At 44.7% G+C, this 23105-nt stretch overlaps 2 protein-coding genes across 12 annotated transcripts in view; one reads left to right on the forward strand and one right to left on the reverse strand.

The window, feature by feature from the left end:
• Positions 1–23105, forward strand: part of RECQL5 (RecQ like helicase 5) — a 38742-nt gene that overhangs the window by 8461 nt on the left and 7176 nt on the right. For all 8 annotated transcript variants that reach the window (XM_040530062.1, XM_040530059.1, XM_040530060.1 and 5 more), the window contains exons 9-10: positions 21536–21763; positions 22973–23072. In XM_040530062.1, the coding sequence (XP_040385996.1) occupies positions 21536–21763; positions 22973–23072 (328 nt within the window). The remainder of the gene's footprint in view (positions 1–21535; positions 21764–22972; positions 23073–23105) is intronic.
• On the reverse strand, positions 10–20304 carry SMIM5 (small integral membrane protein 5). Of its 4 annotated transcripts, none has more exons than XR_005813493.1 (6): positions 20060–20304; positions 17830–18906; positions 11633–11775; positions 9836–9989; positions 7516–7839; positions 10–2432 (listed from the first exon to the last, which is right to left on the reverse strand). XR_005813493.1 is itself a non-coding variant. In XM_040530083.1 (6 exons), the coding sequence occupies exons 5-6, from the start codon at positions 9960–9962 to the stop codon at positions 7718–7720; spliced, it is 249 nt and encodes an 82-aa protein (XP_040386017.1). In that variant the 5' UTR covers positions 9963–9989; positions 11633–11775; positions 14102–14211; positions 17830–18906; positions 20060–20304; the 3' UTR covers positions 5896–7717. The 4 variants fall into 4 exon arrangements, 3 of the variants coding, with proteins under 3 accessions (XP_040386017.1, XP_040386016.1, XP_040386019.1); XM_040530083.1 differs by lacking the exon at positions 10–2432 and adding an exon at positions 14102–14211 and having other exon boundaries at positions 5896–7839; XM_040530082.1 differs by lacking the exon at positions 10–2432 and having other exon boundaries at positions 5896–7839.

The raw sequence follows: 23105 nt of genomic DNA on the forward strand, positions 1-23105 counted from the left end.
TTCAAACATTGTTTAATGTTGGGAAAACCATATCCTACCCCTTCTGAGGTACAGTTACATAGCTGAGATCTTTCCGCAAATGCATGTAACGGAAAAAGAAAATACTGAATGAATCACCTGATATTTTGCTGTCTGGACTGAGGAAGGTGTCCCTGAGAAGACACCTGTCACTCACTTTCACTTCTGAGTTAACTGAGATGTTGGTTGATGTTGAACTGTGATTCCTCTCGCTATGAATTTTAATGTTTTATCTGTGGAGAGCTGACTTAGTTTCAGTTGCTTTTGTTTTGACTCTTTCCTCCTTCACCGGCCATCTCTCTGGGCAGCCTAATCATCACAGGATGGAACTATTTAGCTTTAATGTTTCTCTAAATCTCAGGGGCTCCAGTCTGCAAAGAAGTAGGCATCCTTGATTCTCATTGGCCTTAGAAGGATCTTATGTGCTTGGAACCTTTCAGAAAAAAAGCCCAAATTATGGATGTGCCCAATCTAAATGCAGACTAGCAACCACAATATACGTCGTTCAGGTCTAGTTCATGACTTGTAAGCTGTAATTGTGCTAATTACTATGCTGGATAAAACATCAAAGTTGTAATTTTGCCAGTAAGAGAGCAGTATGTATTCACTAACCAAAAGTAGTCAACATGTGTATTGCTTTCAAGTTGTATTTTGTTTCATTCTTCACACCTGTGCCTAGGACAAGTTTTTCAGGGTGACTGGCATGCTTCTTTTCTGATACTTCGGTGAGCATATTTTCTCCTTGTGGTAATGTTTGGTAAACAAACTGTGTTTTTATGGATTTGCCTTGGAAGATCTCTGTGTGTACTGAAGTACGGCACAATGCTGAGTGGTCCCAGGGCACGTGAAGGAGCACTTCTCTGCCCAGAGCTAGGATGATTCTGGGAAGTAGCTTCTTGCTTTAAGTCAGATGGCTGCTTGTGTCCAGATTTTATATCATGCGAAAGCAGCTGTATCTTATTTGGTCAGAGGCTAACCTCAGGAGACCTTGTCTCAGTCTGTGTTTCTCCTTGATTCTCCTACAGTTGGTAGTAGAACTAGTTGTGACAGTGGTTTCTTGGAATGGCCATCAATGCCATGACAACTGTACAGGGCTCACTGAACTAACCTTGCACAAGCCAAAAGCAATTGCAGAACATTCCAGGGTGGTCTTCTAGTCAGGGCGTGATGTGTGATCCATGTCACCATATTACAGCATCGCCCACTTCATGTATGCTGTAAAGAACTTGACTGCTATTTATGTGAGGAACTTCTCTTAAGAGTTCTGCTGCAGTAGTAAGGCAATACCCAAGCAATCGAGAGAAAACATTCTCCTTTGCTTAGGTGAATAGCAATAGAAATAGAACTTCACTGGCTACATAAGAGATTTGTAAGGGAAGCTCACTGACCTAATTAGAAATCACATCTCCCTTCCCTTCTTTTTTCTTTCCTTCCCCAGCTTAGTACATACACACATAAGATATGCAACCCAAGGTCGCACATTGCAGCGCCATTGACTGGCTTCCCTGCTTGTAACTGTGCAGGAGACTAAGGTGCTCTTCAGAAGAATACCACATTGCATTTCTTTTTTACATTTTGAATTAATACAGTTCTATTCACTATTCAACCAGTAAAGATAAACCTGAATTTCTGACCTTACAAGGTTCTAAATGAGAACAAATACAGACAGACTTGTATTCTGATAAGCAAGTTTTTGCATAGTATATTTAGGCTACTGTCTGAGCATGACAGGAGAACAATTACATAAGCTGCTTTTTAGAGAATGGATTCAGACAAAGCTTTTGCTGGTCAGAGTTTCCTGATGTCCATTTGCAAGATGGAGAAAACCAAAACCAGCCAAACAAAAAAAGTAACTGCAGTGGTACAAGACATCTTTATCAGTTTTAGGTGGTGGTTGACCATTTGCCAACTCTGTCCTGTCTGTGGTTTTGTTTGAAAGATGAAAGTCAGGCAGAGACACGACTAGCCAAATACCAGCATCATCATTCAGTTCCTGAACACAGATTGCCTTACGTACAGAGTTTGCTGTGGACTGGCAGAACAACTTGCTGGCATTCATATATTGCTCTCGATGCGGGAAAGCTGGATGGGGAGAAATAACCACCCAGGGACAGAAGATGAAAAAGCTTCAACGAACAACACAATTAGATTGCAGCTGGGCTGATTCTTGCTTAACTGTGGATCTCCCCATACTGTGTCACAGCTTCACTGTTTATGTACCCCTCCGCTTGTGCCTTGGAGATGAGCAGCACCCAAAGATGGCAGCAAATAGGAGGAGAGCAATAAAAACAAGACAGAAGGTGCTAATCACCACTAGCCCTCCAAGAGCCCAGTCACTTGTTACAATCAGTCTTTTTAGGTCTTCCAGAACTGAGGATGTCTCTTGTGCAGATGACATGCTGGCTTCTGCCCTGCTGGAGTTAGACAAGAATAATGTCAGATGTTGATGTATCCCCTCTGTGCTCTGACAGAGCAGAAAGAGACAGGCCCTAAACCAGCCAGTATAGGCACACATGTTCTGTGCTGGCAGGTGTCCCTCTTCCAAAAGGTAAGGTCAGTCTTTGCAGAATCTGGAGCATAAACCAGAAGATAGGTAACTGGGGCTGCTTTAGAGTCAAATCTACAGAGAAGTAGAGAGGAAATCTGGCTTTGCAAGATTTTAGCAGGTGAGATTTACTTTAATCATAGCTTATCAATACTTTTAATAATATAGTATCTCTCCTGGCATGTTCTATATGAACCCTTCATCTGTCAACTGTACAACCTATACATAAAGAACAAGTATTCTATGGGAGAACTTGGTTGATTCCAACAGGAAGCAATACCTCTAAAAATAAGAGTTGGGCACTTAAGCTGTGAGAACACACTGGAGATTAAATGATCGCTCATTTAAAAACAAGCAAACCAAACACACACCAACAGCAAGCACAGAACTTAACGTAGAACTTGTCACTCCCATAGAGCTTAGAACAATCTAGCTTCTTGCATGAAATGTGCCTCCTGTTAACAAAGTTGACTTCAACGTTGAGCCGCACATTCTGGGTTACTCTACAATAGAGGTATGAATGACTTAGGTTCAACGATAATTTAAAGTGGGATCTCAGCGGGTTCCACACACTTGCTCTCTCTCTGATACTTTGCATAATGACTTGGCTATCAGCTTTCTTTAAAAAGAAAAAAGCAACAACATTTATTTGAGAGCAGCTTGTGGTTTGAGAGCATCTAAAGCTTCCTTGCTAGATGCTGCTCAAGGGAAAGAAAGAATGGATTATTTCTCACGCTTTCTCTCAAACATGACTGTACGGACCTAATGCAGGAAGAGATCTCAATTATTTCAGAATATTTGCTTGACTTGTCACCCCTTATGTCTGTATCCCCAATTCTGTATGAAAATCATGTAAAGTACATTTCATCCTCAGCAAGTCACCTTGGATTGCAAGCACAAGCTCATACTTCGGTTTCCTGAAGCTTTTGTTTCTTTCTCAGCAGAAAATAATACTCAAGTTTATGCTTTGTTTTTTTTTTGGAATTAGGACAGATCACCAAAGGTATACAGGACACAGAAGCTGTTCTGGATAGCTTCCTTCTCATTTAAAAAGGAGACAGACTAGATACTAGCTCTTCAGACCTGGAGGCAGAAACCCTGTACAGCTGCACACCCAAAAAAGTTCCTGTCCCTTTTGTTAACCAGTTAACTTCCTGAAGTAGGAGAGTTGTATGCAATTTTATAAATACCTGAAGCTGTTGTGTTTGCAGTAGGTGTTTCTTCTGGTACCTCCTCTGCACCTACTTGAAGGGATCTCAGCCTGTGGTGAGAGACCCCCTACTGCACCTTGTAGACCTAGCCTGGAAGTTGCCTGTTTGTACTGCAGTAAATGATTAACAGCTGACTTTCTTGCAAAGGTGTGGCTAATCTAATCAAAGGCCTTGAGCCTAGTCAAAAAGACCCAGTTCATGTGTCACTTGGGTATTTCTTCCTCTCTATGCCTTTATCTACTTGTGCACTTATTCCAGTGCTTGTAGCAGCCTGTCATGCCCTCTCTCTGGGGAAGGGTGCAGGTTGTGGTGGAGAGAAGAGAGCTTTGTTTTCTGGGTCTTGGCTGGCTTGGTATTGTAAGCTCAGTTAGGAGACTGCCATTTGTAAAATGGGACTGTGAATAAGAGTGCCCTGGAGTCCAAACTTCATCGTGACAGCTCAAGTGGATAAACTCATTACAGAGCTTTGTAGTGCTGTTAGCTGCAATAAAATATATTCCCTGTTGCCTTCTCAACTAAGGAAGACCAGAGGGAAGAGAGGTGGGAGGGAGAGAGAAGAGCGTGATACGTGCGGATGGGTGGAAGGAAACTTGTTTTTCACAAGCCAAGCACATCACTTCGAAACAGAGATAATGTTACAGAAAAAAAGCTATTCCATTAAGTGGTCAGTAAAGCTTCAGCTGCTTCTGCTGGAGAGGCTGGTCTCACAGTCTGCTCTGGAATTCTCAGGGAAAGCTTTTTCAACACTTGTATCATCAAGACCAAAGTAGTTATATCTCCTTGTAGTTCCTTCTAGGCTCACTGAGGGTTTTAAAATGTGTACAGAAGTTACTGGTTTTGAAACAGTTTTCAGTTTTGCTGTGGTCTGTGCTCCTCTGTGAGTTCTGAAAGAGGGGATTCATCCTCACCAGTGCTCAGGGCATGCCAGGCCCCTGTAAGTGGGTAACAGGTGAAACAAACAAACCCTAAACTATTTTTTGGGGGCGTCTTTCAGCCAACCTGATCTCTTGTGTGCAAGACAGTGGCAGAACCCACCTAGCCCAGGCAAACACGTACCTAAATACCAAATATATGAATAGTCCAATGGAGTACAATGGTACGAAACATTAAACAGAACATTAGGCCTGTGAGGTGCAGGCAAGTTTGCACAAATTGGCCAGGGATCCACGTCTCTCCTTGGTGGCTGCTCCTCTGTTCCAGAAAGCTACCTGCATTCTTAACAAAATTGCTTAATTTTCTCTCCTTCTCTCTTCTTTTTTTTTTTCCTTTCGTTTTAACAGTGCTGCATTTATTTTCTGCTTTAATTCAGGAACTTATAGTGGCAGAGATAAGGCCGGAGCCATTTCCCCTGTCCCCCTGCCTGGTGTCTGTCAGTGGTTTAACTTGCAACACCACTGGGGAAACTCATGTTTGTGGCTTTTCGTGTTGAGATAACGCTTGGCAGCTTGTTCCTAGTGACAGCAACCTGTCAGTTGTTGGTACGTTTCCAGGCCACTGAGCTTCCTCCTGACTGTTAGCACAGACTGGTTCCATGCTGCTGAAACATTTCTCAATGGGATTCTGTTAATTCCTGTAGCTGGCACTGTCTAGCACAGGCTAGGAAAGAAAGTAAGCTCTGTTCTTTCACAGGTCTCATGATTTAACTTAGAAATGTCTGTCTCCTGCAAAAGAGAGGTTCCGAGGCTTCCTATGTCACCTTGACAGTCGCTTGTTTGTAAATGAAATGAGCAAAGATGGATCTGACAGAGAGGTTAGCGTGATGTACCTCCGAATGTTGATTACAGTAAATTGATGCCATGTTTGAGCTTATCCTGCCCTAGCATATTTCCTGGAAGTGAAAGTTTGGGGACAGCATAATGAAGGCCAGCACTTTGTTAGTCTTAATGTAGCTGTGCGTGCAGCAGCTCATACTGGTGCAGTCCTCATTTTCTTCGTAGTTGCCAAGTTGGGGCTCAAATACTTACTTTCAAAGGAATGTCCCCATCTTCTGCTGGAAATGTTTTCTTTTTTTCTTAGTGTGAAAGTAACATTAGTGATTTGAGGATTTTTTTTTCTTAATTTTTAGACTATTCTCTGTGTTGCTGGCTGCAAATTTATTCCAATGTGCAACTGTACAAAAAATGCAAAATACCTAAACTTAGTTTATTTGAAAAAAATTAAAGTGCATTAAATACATGAGAAGCTAATGGTGCATTCTGCTAAATTGGGTGCAGGCATCAGCGGAGAGGTTTCTTTACAAAGTTTCCATTTTGTTGTCCCTTCCGAAGTGTGAAGGATATTTAAAAGCCCACTGTTAAAAACTTGATTATTTTCTCTCCTGCTGGATGTTGGCTCTGGCATACATGTGTGATCCCAGAATATCCCTAGTTGGAAGGGACCCACAAGGATCATCGAGTCCAACTCCTGGGTCTGCACAGGACCACCCAAAAATCAGACCACGTGTCTGAGAGCATTGCCCAATGCTTCTTGAACTCCGTCAGGCTCAGTGCTGTGACCACTTCCCTGGGGAGCCTGTCCCAGTGCCCAAATCCCTTTGACTCCTCTACATCTAGCAGTTGGAACACGAGGGTAGAAGATGACTTATCTATAATTTTTATACCTTTTTGTAAAGATGAGTGTTTTTACATTTGGGGCTGAAAGAAAGCCCAGCGGCTTGCAGAGTTAGGTACAGCAAGATGGTCTGTTTGGCTGTCCCAGTTAGGAAAGTCATGGTCTGTGCCACAGCCTTGTACTTACAGAAATCCCTTATTGAAGTTCACCTCAGTGTAAACCAAACATACACAGTGGCTGCAGCATGGAGAAAGGGTTTATTTTCACTTGTTAACTTCAGCTGTACAGGCCATTCTTGGCTGTGCTTTGTTGCAATGCCAGCTGTCAGCTGCTGCATGTATACCCTGAAGTGACGCTTACCATACTGTATGTCACTCCTCCGAAATGCCTTTGAGTATGCTAATAAACATACCTTAGGCATACTGCTTATGTCCACTAAAATAAACTGCACACAGTGCAGGGAGTCAGGCACACAGGTCCCTCGAGTGAGGACGGGGATTTGTTCATCTCCTGTAACTCCCATGCTCTGTAAGGACCATTCACCTGCAATATGCAGAAGAGCAGAATTCATGAAAGATCTGACTACCACATGGGGGCTGGGAGGGAGCACGTTTACCAGCACAATGTTCAAATTAAACTGTAACATCAGTGATTTTTTTCTCTTTTGCCTTCATCTTTCTGTTTACAAAGGGTATTGCACACGATCTGATTTTTCTCTTTGGCAATTTCACATCATTGTAACACCAATGAAATAAAGCAGGGAGCATTTGTCACCAGCTGTATGCAGAGCCTCAGGTGGTATATGTAGATCAGAAGGTCCATGATTTGTTGTTTTCAGCAGTCATCTCAGCTAAATGTGTCTATTGCACTTGGCTTTAGAGAGAGCAGGTTTGGGCCTGATCCAAGATGTACTAAGCATGTCGACCTCCCAGCAATGTCAGAGCGTTTTTCTGGCACCCAACATCATCCTTCTGGATTAGCCACTTGTGAAGAGAGTAGGTGCTGCCTAGCCATGTGGCAGCGTACGTGTTCGCTGCTTTGGTCTGTGGCTCAGTGCTCACAAAAGGAATCCTTGGCTAGCCCAGCTGCAGGGCTGTTACTGGGTAAGTGTGTCTGTTTTGTCAGCAGCATGTGTCCATGCACCCCCAGCCCACCCTGAAGAGGAAGACAGTGATGGTAAAGCAGCGTTACCTTTCTGGTCACACCATGGAGCCCAGCAGTGGCTGTCACAGAAAGAATGAATTCCATGCCGTGATTTCTGGTCCTCTGAGTCATACTCGTTAATATTGTTATTGCCATTCTCAGTGAGCTAGAGCAGAGAGTCATTCCCGTGGGACTGAATCATGATGGCCACGCATGTCCTTGATAGTAGGTTGTCACCTCTTGATGCGCTTCATGGATGGGCAGTAGGGCGGACTTGGATCTTCCTACGTCTGTGGTCAGGACGTCCATCGCAGCTACAGCAGCTGTAGCAGCAGCAGCTGCAAGCAATGATCATGAGCAGCAGAACAGTAACTGAAAAGAGAAGAAAAGGATATTGCTTCACAACATAGGGGGAGTCACTGGAGACTAGCCCTACGTCTCCTCTAAGTTGTCTGATGAGCAGCAGAATGAACAGAATCAGGTTTCCTGTTGATTTTTGTCCTATATCCCCACCTCCCTCCTTTTAAGTTCCTGCTTTCTTGTATTAGTTATCCATTTAATCTGGACAAATGTCATTGCATGTCAGGCCTTAGTAGGAGCTGAAGGTGTACTGGTTGGCTTGTCAATAACTGTGCTGATTGCCCAGCTGACTGTTCATAATGGTTTAGGAGCTAGGTATACTGGTTTCCCCATATGGTGAGCACTGAGTTAGGACTTTGCCCAATACCCATCTGTCTCCTCCCATGGATACTTGGTAGAGATAAAAAAGATAAGAGGTTCCTGTTCCTTTGTCAGACTTGGCCAAGATCAGTCAGCAGGTCCAAAGATTCAGGCCAGGCAGATAGGGCAGGCCCAGCGAAGAAAGGTTTAAGGGATTAATTTCAGGTTTGTTTCCAGAGGTAAATAAATGAAAGCAATGGAGGAGAGAAATTCCTCTGCAATGGTAAAGAGCAAATTAAAATGAATGGTGCCTTTACTCTGGGCAAGGGAGGAAGGATCCTAGTTGCGTGTATTTTTCAGTAGGCAAGACAATAACCAAAAAATATAGAATTAGCATATTTATGCATCACCTTCAAACTGAAAGATTGCTTTTCAGACTGTGGCCCGAGTTCATCCACTGCACACACATAACCTCTATTATCACTACTGGGTATTTTGTGACCTTAAGAGCTATGTCCCAAGCTATGTGGGGGCATACCTTTACCTGCCTTATTGGCTGTTGTTTGGTAGATGGCATATGACTAAGCAGAGCTGTGTGCCTGGAAAGGATGGAGATCAAACTCTTCCCATAGTTGTCAAAAGCAACTAGAGAGGGTTTGGCTGGTCAAACTGGCAGTTCCGTTTCCGAAGAGTGCGTGATCTGTGCCCTTTAAGGAGAATAGGTATTCATGACTGGGTTGGCTTTATGCTTTCTTCTGTAGTCAGCCTGAGAAAACAGGTACTTCAAAAAGAGGGTTTGTTTTGCAAAGCAGTGGGCTAGCCTGTTGTTATTCTACACTAGGCGTAGTGGTCAGGGTAGGGAGGGATAGGTTAGCTTATCTGGAAAAGAAAAGGATGACATGTTTAATCCTGCAAAACTCATAACGAGCATGCGCACACGTGTGTGCACGTGTTCGTTAAAGGTCTGGAGATGGGCTGCCAGGTAATCTGACCTGTGGGGAGTCAGCTGTCACTACGAGAGGGAAAAAAAAAAAAAAAAAAGGAAGCAGGTTTGTCTGTTTCTGAATTCCAGCCCAGGGAGGAGTGTCCAGGCTGCAAACACACCCTTCCTTCCAGCGCTGGGAGAGAGCAGTACCTCTGAGGGGGCAGGCCTGCCTTCCTTCCTGGTTGTTTTCCCATTGTTTAAACAAACATCATCCCCCACGATCAAGCAGCTCTTTTTTATTCCTTCTGTGCCATCCCCACACAGAGCGGCAGAAGGGATCTTACCATTGTCAGGGAATAAAGAGGCTCATCTGAAGCATACTGGCACCCGCTGAATTAAGCACAGGAAAGATACTCAGCATCTCAGACCTGAGTGTTTTTCATGGCAGTTAGATCCCCTAATACCCTTTGTTATAAACAAATACATCTGCTATGTATCAAAACATTGCAGCAACTCTCAGTTAGGTAAAATACTGCTGTTTAAACTAATGCTAAACTAGGGGAGCCTTGGGGAAAGTCATACTATTGCCTATGATGCTCTGCGTGTGTGTGAAGATACACACTGAATACTAAAAAACGACCTAGAAATTAAACGGGGCCTCAGAGCACAGCCTGGAAAACAACTGCCAACATCACCAACCTGTCAACAAAGATCTCAGAGCAAGCTGCCCCTGTAGAAGAGAAGAGACATTCCGCACCCCTCTACTTCCACCGATAAACTCACCGATAAACAGAAGAACCACACAGAAGGACACGATCTCCACAGGGTCAGCCTTGGGCAGTTTCTGAAGCTTAAGGAGAAACTTCTCACCAATGGTTTGCATTTCCTTCAGAAAGCCTTCAGAAGACATTCTGGCTCAACCTCTCCAGGCTTTACGCTGTAGAAAAACCAAATAAATCTTTTCACTGACTAATGCTAGGAAGCTGCCAGCCTTCTTATAGAGCTGGTGATCACAAGTAAAACGAGTTTATCTGGTCTCAGCCCTCGTTCCCAGTAGCTAAGGTGGAGGACTATTAACTGTCTGTTCGTTCTGGCACTGTTTTCATTACAAAATCTGGCTTTGAGGGTGTTTTTGACTGTTAGGCTGTTATGCAAAGGTGAAACGGTGTTTTTTCTAAAAGGATGGGTGCTTAAGCAGCAGTAGAATTAGAACTGGACAGTGGCAGCCCTTGACTTCTACCCCATGAAAGTAAGTGGATTTTTTTTTCCCAATTATGTTAACTTGTCCTTCCAGAAAGAAATGCAATTCTCTGTACTCCAGTACAGTGTGTAGTTTTCAGTTATATTCTACTGAACACGCAGTAACACACAGTAGGTCTTTTTGAAGACTTCTTGCACTCCAGCTATACATAGTCCCCTCAGAAACCTAAGGTGTTTACTTTGACACCACACTACAGTCCCATTCATAATGTCTTATCATCATTCAGTAAAACTGGTTGATATCAAGATCTAAAGCCCATGTTCACTGGGGACAGTTGGACACTTTTCAATTTCTTACAGATGACTGCAAGTTTTGTACGGTAAGTTAAATGTAGCCCTACATTCTATTTTATAATTTAAGCCACAGCCTGTTTTAGTGTATAAATAGAACAGTGGATGTCCACCCATCGCTGCTGGTGATGAGCAAAGCAAAAGCCCCTGGATCTGTCAGGGAGATACCTCCCTTAATAGAGGGCAACCTTCCTGCCCTGCCTGGTAGTCTTCTTCATTCTCAGTAAGAAGAATCATCAGGAACTATGGTGATAATATTATTAGTTTAGTCGAAGTTAGATACCTCAGCTTTGCCACTAGTTTGTGCTGTTCTTTTCCCACCATGAGCAAAGTTTTGGAAGGTATTGCAACAAACAAGCTTTCAGGAGAGCTGTGGAAGTTAAAATTTTCCTTCAGGAGGTAAATGAAATAGGAGATTGCTGAGAAATATATGCAGTTTTGGCTAAAATAAGCATTTGGACTTACAGATGGATTATGGCTCTTATATCAATGATAACATTAAATGAAATGATATAATTATATCAAAACTTACTAGCTTGTGTGTGTTGTAATAGTCAACGCTGATTTATGAGACTTGAACGTTGCAATTTAATTTTCTAGTCTTGTTGACAATACAAAGTCAAAAGACCAAGACAGTACTCCCAGAACAAGGCAGCTAGTTCACTACTGCACATCTGGTTTGGTTACTCAAACAAATGGATGCTTGGAGTTCAGTTTTTCTAAACACACTGAGGACAAAGAGACCTTGGCTGTTTCTTTGCATGCTGGGCTTAAATAATTCAGTGCCAAGTAAAATTACATTTGTATGTTTATGCAATCCAGAAAGGGTTTTCTTTGTTCTTTTAAATCCAAGCTAAGGAATAAAAATCGGAACCAGCTGGTTTCCTACAGTTGTGGGTGGATGCAAGAGCTGCATCTACAGAAAGATTTCTGTGCAACTTAGCAGGGAAGCATAGCTGTGGCCTTTTGACCTGAAAAGGTCACTTTGGAGACTAGGATTAAATAGCTCTTTCCAGATAATTGCCATACCCCAAATGAGCTGCTCCAGAAATGGCTCCTTTTCCTTTGCACAGTGCTGTGAGATTCTGTCAGCAGGTTTCCAGTGCTGTTTCCATTCCAAGAGATGGCGGTGCAGGCAGAGGTGTTGTGATTTGTGTTTTCTGCTCTTGGCTCTAGAAGAAAAAACTTTAAAAGAAAAATGTAAAAGAAAAAGGTGATGAATAAATCACTTCTCAAAAAAATAAAACAAAAAACCTCACAAAGAAAGCAAGTGATACCCATGGACTTTCTCTTCCATTCTACTTGTGTATAAAGTCTTTGGTCAGGACTGGTTTTGGTTGTGATCTTTTCTCAGCTGATGTCAGCACAAACAAGATCGCACCCTAAAGATTAGCATGAGAGTAAGGCTTGCCTGCCTGTGTGACTTACACAAGTTGTCTCGTGTGTCTGCCTTATCTTCCTCACCTACAATGCAACAGGGATGATGCTACTTACAGATTTCAGAATGGAACTATAAGAATTCTTTTTTTTTATTATTTTTTCCCTTTTACTGTGTTCAAGTAAGTTCCCAGTTCCCAACAGCAGTAAAGGCCGGGTGGTGCAGGATATTTGGTTGAAGCAGTGACTGTAACGATTATTATTAAAATGGGCAAGTCTGGAGAGATTTGAAACTTCAGGTTGTAAGTCTTAACAGACAGTTTACTTTCTAAGCCTGGATTGCTGTTCTAGGGCGTAGATGGTGTGGGGTTTGGAGCAAACCTAATTCTCTGCCAGTGATTCTCTCAATTGGGAATCTCCTTTCTGGCTGTCCTTCCCCAAAAATGCAAACCGTGAGGATGGGAACCCGTCAGAGCAGAGGAGAGACAGCTGTTAGGGCAGCAAAGCCAGTGGAACTTGCTATGGAAGAAACACTGAATGACCACAGAGCAATGCTGTCTTTGTAGTGCTTTGTCAGATAAATGTCATGAACTTTTTTGCCATAGCTGCAGCTAGAGTTGATACAGAGTGAAAAGAGAGGCAAGATGACAAACTTATATAGAAAAGGAAGTGAACGCGATGCTAATGCCTTGTGACAAGCAGTTTGCAAGTTCCTGCTGGGGTGCTGTGGAAGCCTGAAATTCGTAGTTTCAGTTGCTTCCTCTTCTGGCTGTTCTTTAAAAAATATCTACCCAGTGTTGCCAGTGGGACTAGACCATCAAATCTTTCTGCCCTCCTCTGTTACAGGGCCTGGCAGAGGAGGGAATAAACCAAACGTTTTAATTTGGGTTTGTTTTTGAAAACAAGGCAGAATCTGCCACGTGCCATGAGTTGATAGCCTTGGTTGAAAAGAGAGCACAGTAATAATGCAGGAGGTGCTTGACGTTTGCAGGTGTGCTGCAGGGATCCGATGATTATTTCATGCTAAAGAAACATGTTCTACATTTAGGACATCTGTAGAGTTAGATTCCCAGAAAATGCTGATATTTGTTTTTAATGCAGATCCATCTTGCTGTGTCTACTGAATAAAGCTGTGTAAATTGCCGTAATAGCACTGAGATTATCTTTCTGAACTATTTTAATGGACTTAAGCCATATTGAAGCACTCAAATAAATTGGCTGCTCAGCTCATCTGAGAATAAAGCCATTAAAAGGCCTCAGCCTAGACATTCAAGACAAAAGCCTTGGTCATGGTTTCTTGGTACCATGAACGGGCTGCGTGTGGTAGCTTCCTGGCTTCAAGCAAGAAAAAGAGCTTTGGGGTGACTGTGTAACATGGGTCCCACATCCCTTTGTCTGTCTTAAGCTAGTCAAGTTGTTACAAGTATGTTGGAACCGATGGAAATTAATCTCCTTTTGGGTCTGTCTGCAGCTTGGAAAAGCCGCGTCCTTTCTGTGTGTCTGCACAGGTGCATCACAAGTTGAGCTGCAGAGAGTGGGTGAGCTTAAATTTACTGCTGAGGAATGTGGCACTTGTTTAGTCTTAACCATGATGGCATTTGGACGGCCTATTTCAGCACAAAGAACGTGAATTTGAGTTTGTGGTTTAGCCCCAGGACTGGAAGTTAGTAAATGCAGGCATTCTTCCGGGCCTGCCGCTGATGCATACTGGTTGTGTGACCTTGGGTAACTCATCCCATCCTCTGCTGTGTGACTTCATCTCTGCGAAGCAGCAGAGCACGTAACCACCATCAGAGGTGTGTCCAAGCCTCTAAAATGTTCTGAAATGTTTAGATAGAAAGACAGTAAGTCCCTGGTTCTGTTGCAGCTACACAAGGAAATGAAATTACCTTTGTTTGCTAACTGCGTGTTACACTTCAGTCACTGAGCCTGTTCAGGATGAAAATATGAAAGCATGGCTTCCACTCTTGGTTGCTCCTTACCCAGTCATGCCAGGGTTTTATTTCTCTTGACACGACCTCCCACTCCCTTGGTTTTACTGTGCTCTCTCTGAGAAGCTTTGCTTGCATGGGTTTGTTGCTACAGTGATCTAAAAATGGAGCTGAAGCTTGGAGGCCTCACCTTTGCTGGTGGTGCCCTTGATGCTGCCAACGATTGTAGTTCTGATGCTGCGAGTCCCAGCGAAGGTGAGCTCGATATCCTCCACAGAATGCTCGCTGCCCGTGTCAGACCTTACAAAGCAGGATTCCATGGTGAGCCCATACAAGCAGAATGCCAAGGTAACCTCCTTGTTGTAGAGTTGTCTTCTTCCGAAACTGTGGCTATGCAGAAGCAAATACTTTGTGTTGTTCTTACTCAGTCAAGTCAAATAAGTTGGCTGAACTTGGACCCGTGCAGGAATGGGAAGCCTGTGTGGACTACGGTAGCTTATTTGGTAAGAAATCCTACAAGGCAATCCCAGCGTCACAGAGGAGGGTGCTGAGGAGCTGAAGGGGAGGAGATGCTTTTTGTCCTGGTCTAAAACTTTAAAATAAGTTTTGACTGTGTTTGGCCACTTTCTTAATAACACAAAGGTTTGGTCAGTTCCTAAGCCTACCAGCTTTGTACTTGGTTCCTGAATCACTCTTTTGATTTCATGTGGATAAGGTCTGCAGTGCTTCCTGTCCTAAAACAGTCTTGGTTTTCTAGGTGTTGTTGTAGTTGGATGCATTTTGGCAGAACATGTAATGATCCCTGTCTGATTGTTTATTGTTCTAAGTTCGTAATGTACTTCTGGGATGAAAAGGGCTATAGAAATGTAGTAGTATTATCAGTGCCTGGTTTTCCCTCATCATTGTCAAAGCAATGTGTGCTGGCAAGACTGTAGTTGACCAGCCACGTGAATCTTAACTATGGTTCGCAGGCAAGCCCTTTTTTTCTAAAACAGGAGTGAACGGAGCCAGACAGACCTATAATTCATTCCCAAGCAGATGAAAATAGTTTCCAGTATCAAGAGAATTCAGCTTTTTAACAGCACACACCCAAACTGGTAAATTGCAGCTCCATGTCATGGGAGAAAAGCCTTGACTTTGTCAGCTGGTCTGGAAAAGAAGGCCACGCGTTCTTTCAGATTATAAAGCAGCCCTGACTGGGTAGCCATTTGGCTGGAACACCCTGTCATCTCCACCACCCACTATTTGGAGACTGGTTTTGAGGTAGCAGCGTAAACGTTCCTTCCCTCCCCAACAACCTAGTATTAGACTAATATAAAAAGGCACTGAATTCCCTGCAATAGCAGTGTGAGAAGCTGAGGTGCCCATCGGGGCGCTGAGCTGAGAGGCTCTACACCTCTGCAGAACATGGTGGTTTTCTCCAGTCTGTCCCACAAGCAAATCCACAAAATGCCATGAGACAGCTCCTCACTACTAGTCCCATTTTTAAGGAGTGGGGAAACGAAGGCACAGAGCCATCTGGTGAAAGGAAAAGGTCAATCGTAAAAATAAAACTGTAGCTCTTCTACAAGAGAACTTTTTTTAGGCTGAAGGGTTACTGATGCCTGAATCTAGCCTCAAAGTCGCTTCTAATATTAGCAAAGTAACCATTTCCCAGGAAGCTGACAGAGAGGTAACTGTATGCCCATGAAAATAGCTGGCTGTAAATAGTTACTTCACAAACTGGGATCTATCAGTAATTTGGTGTTTGAGGTAAGGCATCTGGAGCCCTTTGAGGGTTCTGGAAACGCCTTCCCAATCTTCTTTCAGCCACCTCTGGGTCCCGTCCTTGCCTGGCCTCAAGACCTCAGCAAACTACGTGCATTTCTGAGTTGTTTGAAATGTGCTGGTTTAATCCTTCTAAAGATTCGAGGCGACAACAGCTGCATCCTCCGAAGAAGCTGTTTCGGACCGTCGCAGCTGTGCGACTTGGGGAGTGGTTGCGGGAGGCCATGGCAAGAACCTGCACGAAGGCGAGGTGTGGGTGCAGCTCCCTTTGCCCACTCTCTTGCTGTGCCCCCGTCCATCCTGTGGCTCTGCTCGCCGCAGGCTCTGTGGGGCAGACTGCTGCTGCTGCAGCCGGGATCTGCTCTGTCGAACTTGGTTTGTTCTGTACCTCCACTCCCCTCACTGCTTTGGCATTTCGCTCAGGCTTAAGAGGCCCGTGCACTGTGACAGCTGTAACATAAGCCATGTCCTGCTTCTTTTATCCAGACATGTGTTTCATATTGCTTTTTCCTCCCCCCCCCCGTACATACACGCTGCTGCGACTGGACAAGCCCCCAGCCAAACCCGTTAAGATTTTCTTTTGCGAGGAGAACTTGGCCTGCTTCTCTCCCTCCCTCCTTCCCCCTGCCCTTCTCCCCTTGCTCCTCCCCCCTTCCCTTTTTTTTTTTTTTCCTAAACTTTGTTTTTCCCGTACTTTGTGGAACCATCTTAGCTGTAACAAACAAGCTGCAGAGACCCTTCATTAGCAGGGTGGAAACTTCCCTCCATCCTCTTTGAACCTAGGGCTGAACTGGAGGCGTGCGGGTCTTAACCACCAGATCTTCTCACGCAGGCAATTCCAATTTGGTCGGTCTTTGCAGGAGATGTACGTCAGAAGGCGCTGCCCTCCCTTCCACCTTAATGGGGCTGGAGAGAAGTGGAAATACCTGATCCTTAGCATTCCTCCCCACAGGCACGTGTGGGAATGGGGAAGACATCTTTCTGGGAGAATTGGCTTTCTGCCCCTCTGCCTGCCTGTTTGTAAACAGCTGACTGCCCAGGCGCTGCCTGCAAGAGGCAGGGGGTCAGCTCAATGTTAGGAGCCGCAGGATCTTCCAAACAGAGTAATCAGCTTCAGAGAGCAGAAAATAGGGTGTATTTGGTCAGCCTCCTTGCCAGCCCCCCCTCCCCATGCCCAGCAGCAAACAGAGATGGCAGTGCACATTGTGGGACACCTCTCTGTGCAAAACCAAGGCTTACAGTGGGTAATTTCATGTATTTGGGGGATCCTTTTCCTTGTCTTCTTCCCTTCTCACTGCCTTCAGACCCGATGGTATTGTTGTTGTAAACTGTACACCATGTATGTGTATGTCTGTGTTTGCTCTCAGAGCAGTGGTTTCTCATGCTGTTTTGAATAGTAAACCAGCATCTGTGCCGGATACACTAGCTGCTTTTTTTTTTTTTTTAATGCTTGTTAGAAGCTGTGTAAAATCTTTCCATTTATTTCTATTGGACACAGATGCTTTACTTGCACAGTACGCTAGTTTCCTGACCAGGGTTTGTTTTCTAAGCTCTCTGTTTGCTTCAGGATTTGGGAGATAAAACTCAGCTCCAGCTGGGAGGAGCTCTGGAGAAATGCTGTAGCTGGCACCCGCCCGCGTTTGGTTTGACACGCGTTTGCCTGTGCTGGCAGCTACTCTCTAATGGCACATCCACTATTTGTACGGAGGAGCAGCCCAGCTCTCTTGTCCAAACTAAGTACTAATAGATGAAAACCTCACTGCGGAGAATGCCCTGTGCTAGACCTGCTTATCAGCTAAGGTCACATTCCATAGCAGCAACAGAAAAACGAGCGTACAGCCTTTCTAATCAACAAAAAAGTTGCTTACTTCTGCTCTGACTGTAGAAGCAATGCAAGACTGCAGGCTGGATCCTTTTGTTAGCAGCACGGCAGCAGCACAGCTTTCTGGAATCCTGTTAAAAGCTTTTCTCTTGCCACCTTGCTCCTGAGTGTCCCCTTGCAGACAAATTCAGGCTAGCAAGCACTACCCAAGGGCTGCTTTTGCAATTTGCCGTTCAAAGAGCTACAAAGGCTGCAGCTGCTTGCTAACTAACCGAACGCTAAGGTGCTATGCTATGGTTGACCGACCGGCAGCGAGAGCTCAGCCTTACCCCAGCCGTGCCACGAGCTCTTCTTCTCCTCTTGTTTTTCCTCCTCTCTTCTTCAACTTTCACGTCATCTCTCCCCTCATCCTGGCTCGTGTCTCGCTCCTCGCTCGGCTCCTCTCTGCTCTGCTGCTGACAGCCAGCTGTTGTCTCTGCCTATTTTTTTGGTGCTGCTGTCGGGGCGATGCCAAGTTTCGTGTTACAGGGGTGCCAGCGCAGGAGGGCGGCCGGCCGGCAGCGCACCGCGGGGCAGCCGCTGCTGCAGCCTCCCACTTGTTGCTGGCTTCCGCTGCGCATCTCCTCCTAGCAAGGTCTTTTCTTTTTTTCTTTTCGTTTGATTCTCGCCTTGCAATAGTTTGGGTGTGTGTTAAAGCAATTAACTCTTCTTTATGCTGCCCGGTTTCCTTCCGACTCCCGGGGGAAGGAGCTTTCTCGGGTGTGCTTTGAAGGGGCAGAGCAAGAAATTGCAGCGACAGCGCAGCGCGGTCTGCTGCTGGCACAGGGGTGATGCTGGAGGTGAATTTGTTTCATGTCCCCGGAAGAGTCATTTACTCTCTCGAAGCCTTGTTTTTTTGCTTCTCGTGTGCTGGGGACAGCTGCCACCCGCTGTCGTGTCCCAGAGGGCTGCTGAAGTTCAGCTGCTCTACAGCTATGCCGTCCTTCAGACAGGTGCAAAATGATAATGCATCATCAACCACATAATTTGCCCTTCTATTTGATAGAGCTCATTAAATGGCTTTTGTTCAGCAACCGACATCTACATAAAAAAATTGTCTTTATATAATTTTTGTCTTCTTAATACTGCTCTCATTTCAAGGCTTTATTCCCAAACTTGCTGTATTTTGGGGGAGCTCTTCCGATGAGGCTGTGTACCCTTCTTTGGATCCCATGAGGGAGTGCTTTCTTCTTGGTGTATTTTGGCAGAGACAAAGCTTCTTTTCAGATATGTGACTTTGCTTCTTCTCTGACAGTTGATCTGTTTCTACTAATTGCAGGAACAGTGCTACTGTTTTACCCAACATAGAGAAGTACAAAAAGGAGGCATGGTGCAGGCATCCAAGGGGGGCACAGTTCAGTGCTTTCCTGAAATGTATTGCCACAGACAAAAACACATTAATAAACTCAATTGTTATTTGCTCTTCATCCTATCCCATTATATAAAGTAGGGTAGGAAGTCTCAAATGAAATAATGATTTTACCTAGACATTTTAAAGACTGGTGGAAAGCTCATACGTACTTCTGTTGAAGGATGGGTGAGGCAAACAATACAGATGCATATTTGAAAGGCTAGATAATTTTAGGATATGCATAAGAATGCAAACTACCATTAATTGATGTAAAGCAGTTCTCCATCTCCGGGGCATTAGTTATGTGCTCACGTGACTTGGGAAGTTTCGCCACCACATGACAATGCATAACCAGCTGTGTTTCAAGACCTCTTGCATTCAGTTAAGCATTAATCCAGTGGTGCTCCCAGCACCCCTATTGGTAACTATTTTTGGTCTTTTGACTACAGTTATGGGACTGCGATCTTAGTTCTGCAACTGAATTCCCATTATGACCCAACTCATGAGTACCGTTAGCTAAAGTGAGGCTGCGGCCCTGATTTCGGGTATTTCTGTATGAAGATAAAGGCAATTATAGCAAGCTGCACTGAAAAAAAAATGGCTTTATAAGCCTGATAGGCTAGCAACTTGAACGTCTCTAAATTCCAGTGACTTCAGAGCTGATCTCTGCTCCCCCCAAACCCTCCTTTGTGGTGTCTGTCATGTTTGCATTAAGGGACAGAGCTGCATGTGAACACCTCAGCATAAGCCTGGTGAGTAGGACGGGGGAGAGGGCCTGGCCATTACTGTATGCCTCGGTTAACTCTAATTCGGATCAGTGTGTGTGAGAGCGAGACGTGGACTAATGAGAATGCCTGCCTGTTTTCTTTTGGGGAAACAAAAAGCTCACTTGCAGCTCATTGACATTTTTATAGTCACATTGCATTGCCAGGACAGGCCGCACCAGCAGTTCTTTTGGAAAAGCAGAACAAGGGGATCAAATGTATTGCCCCCATCCTGGTCCCCCCACCCTTCCCCACCATGTGAAAGGAGCTCTTTCTTTGAGCGCAAGGCAAGAGTGAGTCAGTGCTGCTCTGCAGGGGGATATAAAGCCAGCTTTGTAGTAGCCCTTTCAGGCTTTCAGTGCCCGAGACCCTGCAGCATATCACTGCTGCTCCAGCCCTTCTTACCTGAGCAGCGCCAGGTCCTTCGCACTTCAGCACACGCGTTTCACCGCTCCGGCGGCAGCAGTCTGTAACCTGCTGCTTTGCTTGCTCTGGTGCGTAAAATTCACCGGGTCATGGGAATGAGTGAGCCGGCAGCCCCTGCAGACCCTTACAGGGTTTGTTTGCGATGCTCTGGTAGACACGCAGTTATGTTCCCCCAGATGCATGCACACAAGTTCACAAGCAAACTGTGTTTGTTAGTCAGATCTCTGGCAAGTTCAGGCATGCCTTAAAGGGTTTCTAAAAAGAGTAGATGAAGTGTTCCCTCTTGTACTTTTCCTCTCTGTGACCCACTTATTGCACATGAAGTCGGTAAGCCAACTAGGGCACTCCTTGGTAGAGAAGCAAAATCTCCACTTTGATCTTCCTTTCAGTAAAATAATTCTCTTGTTCCTGCTTGACTGCAGGATTTATCTCTAAATACCTGGTGAAGTGTTTCCATGTATTGGGTATCAGGATTTTGAGGAGGATACAACTGGCTGCCTGTGCTGTGAAACCCGGCTTTTCAAAAGCTCTTCTAAATTCTTTCAGCTTTCTAAAAAAAAAAGTGGCTGCCTGGTTCTTCTTTCTCTAGCACAATCCACATCTTCCCTGGTTTAAGTTAGGGAGTGTTCTAGAAGAGAAATTGCTTCCTGCCTGTATTGCTAATGAGCATTTATCTGTCACTGAACTTTTTTTACATAACCCAAAGCACTGATGGCTGCCAGAAATCTTTGAAGATTCCTGGAAGAAGAATCTAGTCATCTTCAGAGGGCTAGTTTGCTAAGGCTGGTGGAGCTGGTTGTGCAATACTCTTTGAGCAAACGGGCTGGTTTACATGGGTGTTGGACTCTACCCGAACTCGCCACGGATCTGAAGCACTGTTAGCAAGTCAAGAACCTCAGCTGTATTTTCTGAATTAGCGCTCCCTTGTGCCTTCAGTCCAGACTTTATTTCTGACTTAATTTACATTCCTGTTTATTCAGATGTGGATTTGTTCACCTTCAAACCACGGACAATAAAATGAGAAGCTCTCCTATGGGAAATACATGGGCATATTCTAAACTGTAGGATGTAGGTATCAAGAGGACCTCTTTACATATTTATTCTAGAGCCATTCTGATTGGACATGGAATGTATTTGGGCAGTCATGCGGAAATAATAAGTGCATATTTCATCCATTGCACATTTTGCAGATCTCAAAGGTCTGAAAGCATTTATCAGAAGATTGATGCCACTGTTTGTTTTACATTCAAGGAAATGAAGGCACAGAGACTGTAAGCAAGCTACCAGGAACAGAACCCCAGTTCTGCTCCAGGACTTAACCACTGTATTTCCTGCTGGAATAGGCATTCTCTGCAAAAAAGAAGCCAAGTCTTTATCACAAGACAACTTGCATTTGGAAGGTTGGAGTTCTCCAGTGAAAATAATTGCCCTATCATTTTTCCTTTTGTCTCCTAGGTGTCGTCATGCTGCCATAGCAAAGTACTTCGGCGACGTCACTCCACCTTGTAATAAGTGCTGCGATTACTGCAAGAACCCAGGGGCAGTGAAGAGGCAGCTGGAGTCACTGGAGCGCTGTAGCAACAGCTGGAGCAAAACCTGCATTGGGCCCTCAAGTTCCTCCTGGGACAGCTACGACCCAGAGCTGTATGAAGGAGGAAGGAGAGGTTGCAGAGGTTTTAGCAGGTCTGTACTTGGTAGCTCAGACTCCGCTCATAGGAGCTATTAGAGAGAAGAGAGCATCTCACAGCTGCAGGCCCAGCCACTCCGATTTTCAGCACATGTTTCTGTGTGGTGGTATTTTCCTGTAACTTCCTGGCAGCAGGAGCTGGAATTTCATTTTCCACACGCTTTGGCAGCCTTGATCAAATTCACGTCCCAGAGAGCAAAAAGCTGTTTTGAATGACCTAAGAATTGCCCTGCAGAAGGTAATTGGTTCAAGAAACCGGGCTGAAATTTTTGAAAGCACTAAATGGGCGCAGCCCTGTTCACAGTCACAAGGTTCAAAAATGTTTAAACTGAGACCAGCTTGACAGCAATGTGTGGTCCAGAGCTTGTTCCTGGCTTAGTGCCGATGTCTTTGGGCCAGCAGGCTGGGGGACCAGTGTCAGAACTTAGTCATCACAGAGGATATAATGGTGTGCCAGCATCAGATTCTTCTGCTGATTGCTAAATATTAGTGTTTCCCCATCAGGCTGATAGCAAAAGGAAGATGTGCAGTCAGAAATATGATTTATTCTGTAAAATGCTTGGCAGTGTGGAGATGACAACTTCTCTTCTTCCTTGTTCTTTGGCTGTGTTGCAGCCACCAGGACGCGAGTTTCCCCACTTGCACTGCCCATGGAACTCTGCCAGGATGCACAGTGTGGTCGGCTGGTGTAGCCCTCTGCTTTACCTTAGCTTGAGACTGGTAGCTTTGTTCTTCGGGCAATTCCAGTCGAGTCAGAGGAAACTGGTGTACTTGTGACATAAGCTTGTGTTTGATCTCAGGACCTGAGAAGACACTGCCGAGGAACAGATGCTGTGCCCTTTCTGCCATCTCAGCTCCAAGGGCAGTAGTGACTGGCAGATAGGGTACACGACCCAAAGCAGTCACTACTCAATCCCATGGAAGGAGCTGTCAGAGCTTCTGAAATAAAGTCCTACATTCTCAGAGCACTAGTTACCTGCTTCTAGTCCATGCTACTGCTTACTAGTTCATGAGATTAATAAATGCCATCGACACTACTGTCCAGGTTGAGTAGTAGTGAAACTAAGAGCTTAGACTCATTTAGAAAGGCTCTGAAACACATCTTCTCTAAATCCTGGGATGACCTAAGCTTCCCAAAGCCTTTGCCCCAGGTAATGCTACATCTACAGAAATGTTTTTTCCTTTTGTTCTCCTGCCTTATCCAGCTATGATGAGGAAAGCAGCGGGAATGGGGATGAAGCCAGTGAAGAGAGTCGGAAACGAGAGTGGAACAACTTCTACAAAAAGCAGATGAGCCTGCGCAAAGTGAGTTTGTGTACCTTTGTAAGAGATTCACAG

Source organism: Cygnus olor, chromosome 18 (genome assembly GCF_009769625.2).
Source record: "Cygnus olor isolate bCygOlo1 chromosome 18, bCygOlo1.pri.v2, whole genome shotgun sequence".
Taxonomy (NCBI): Eukaryota; Metazoa; Chordata; class Aves; order Anseriformes; family Anatidae; genus Cygnus; species Cygnus olor.

What these genes read in the sequence shown, in the direction of transcription:
- SMIM5 (XM_040530085.1), bottom strand. Translation starts at nt 9,962, where the DNA reads ATGTCTTCTGAAGGCTTTCTGAAGGAAATGCAAACCATTGGTGAGAAG. An exon ending in TGTGGTTCTTCTGTTTATCG is followed by an intron (nt 7,840 to 9,835) that starts GTGAGTTTATCG and finishes TTCTCTTTTCAG; the next exon opens with TTACTGTTCTGCTGCTCATG.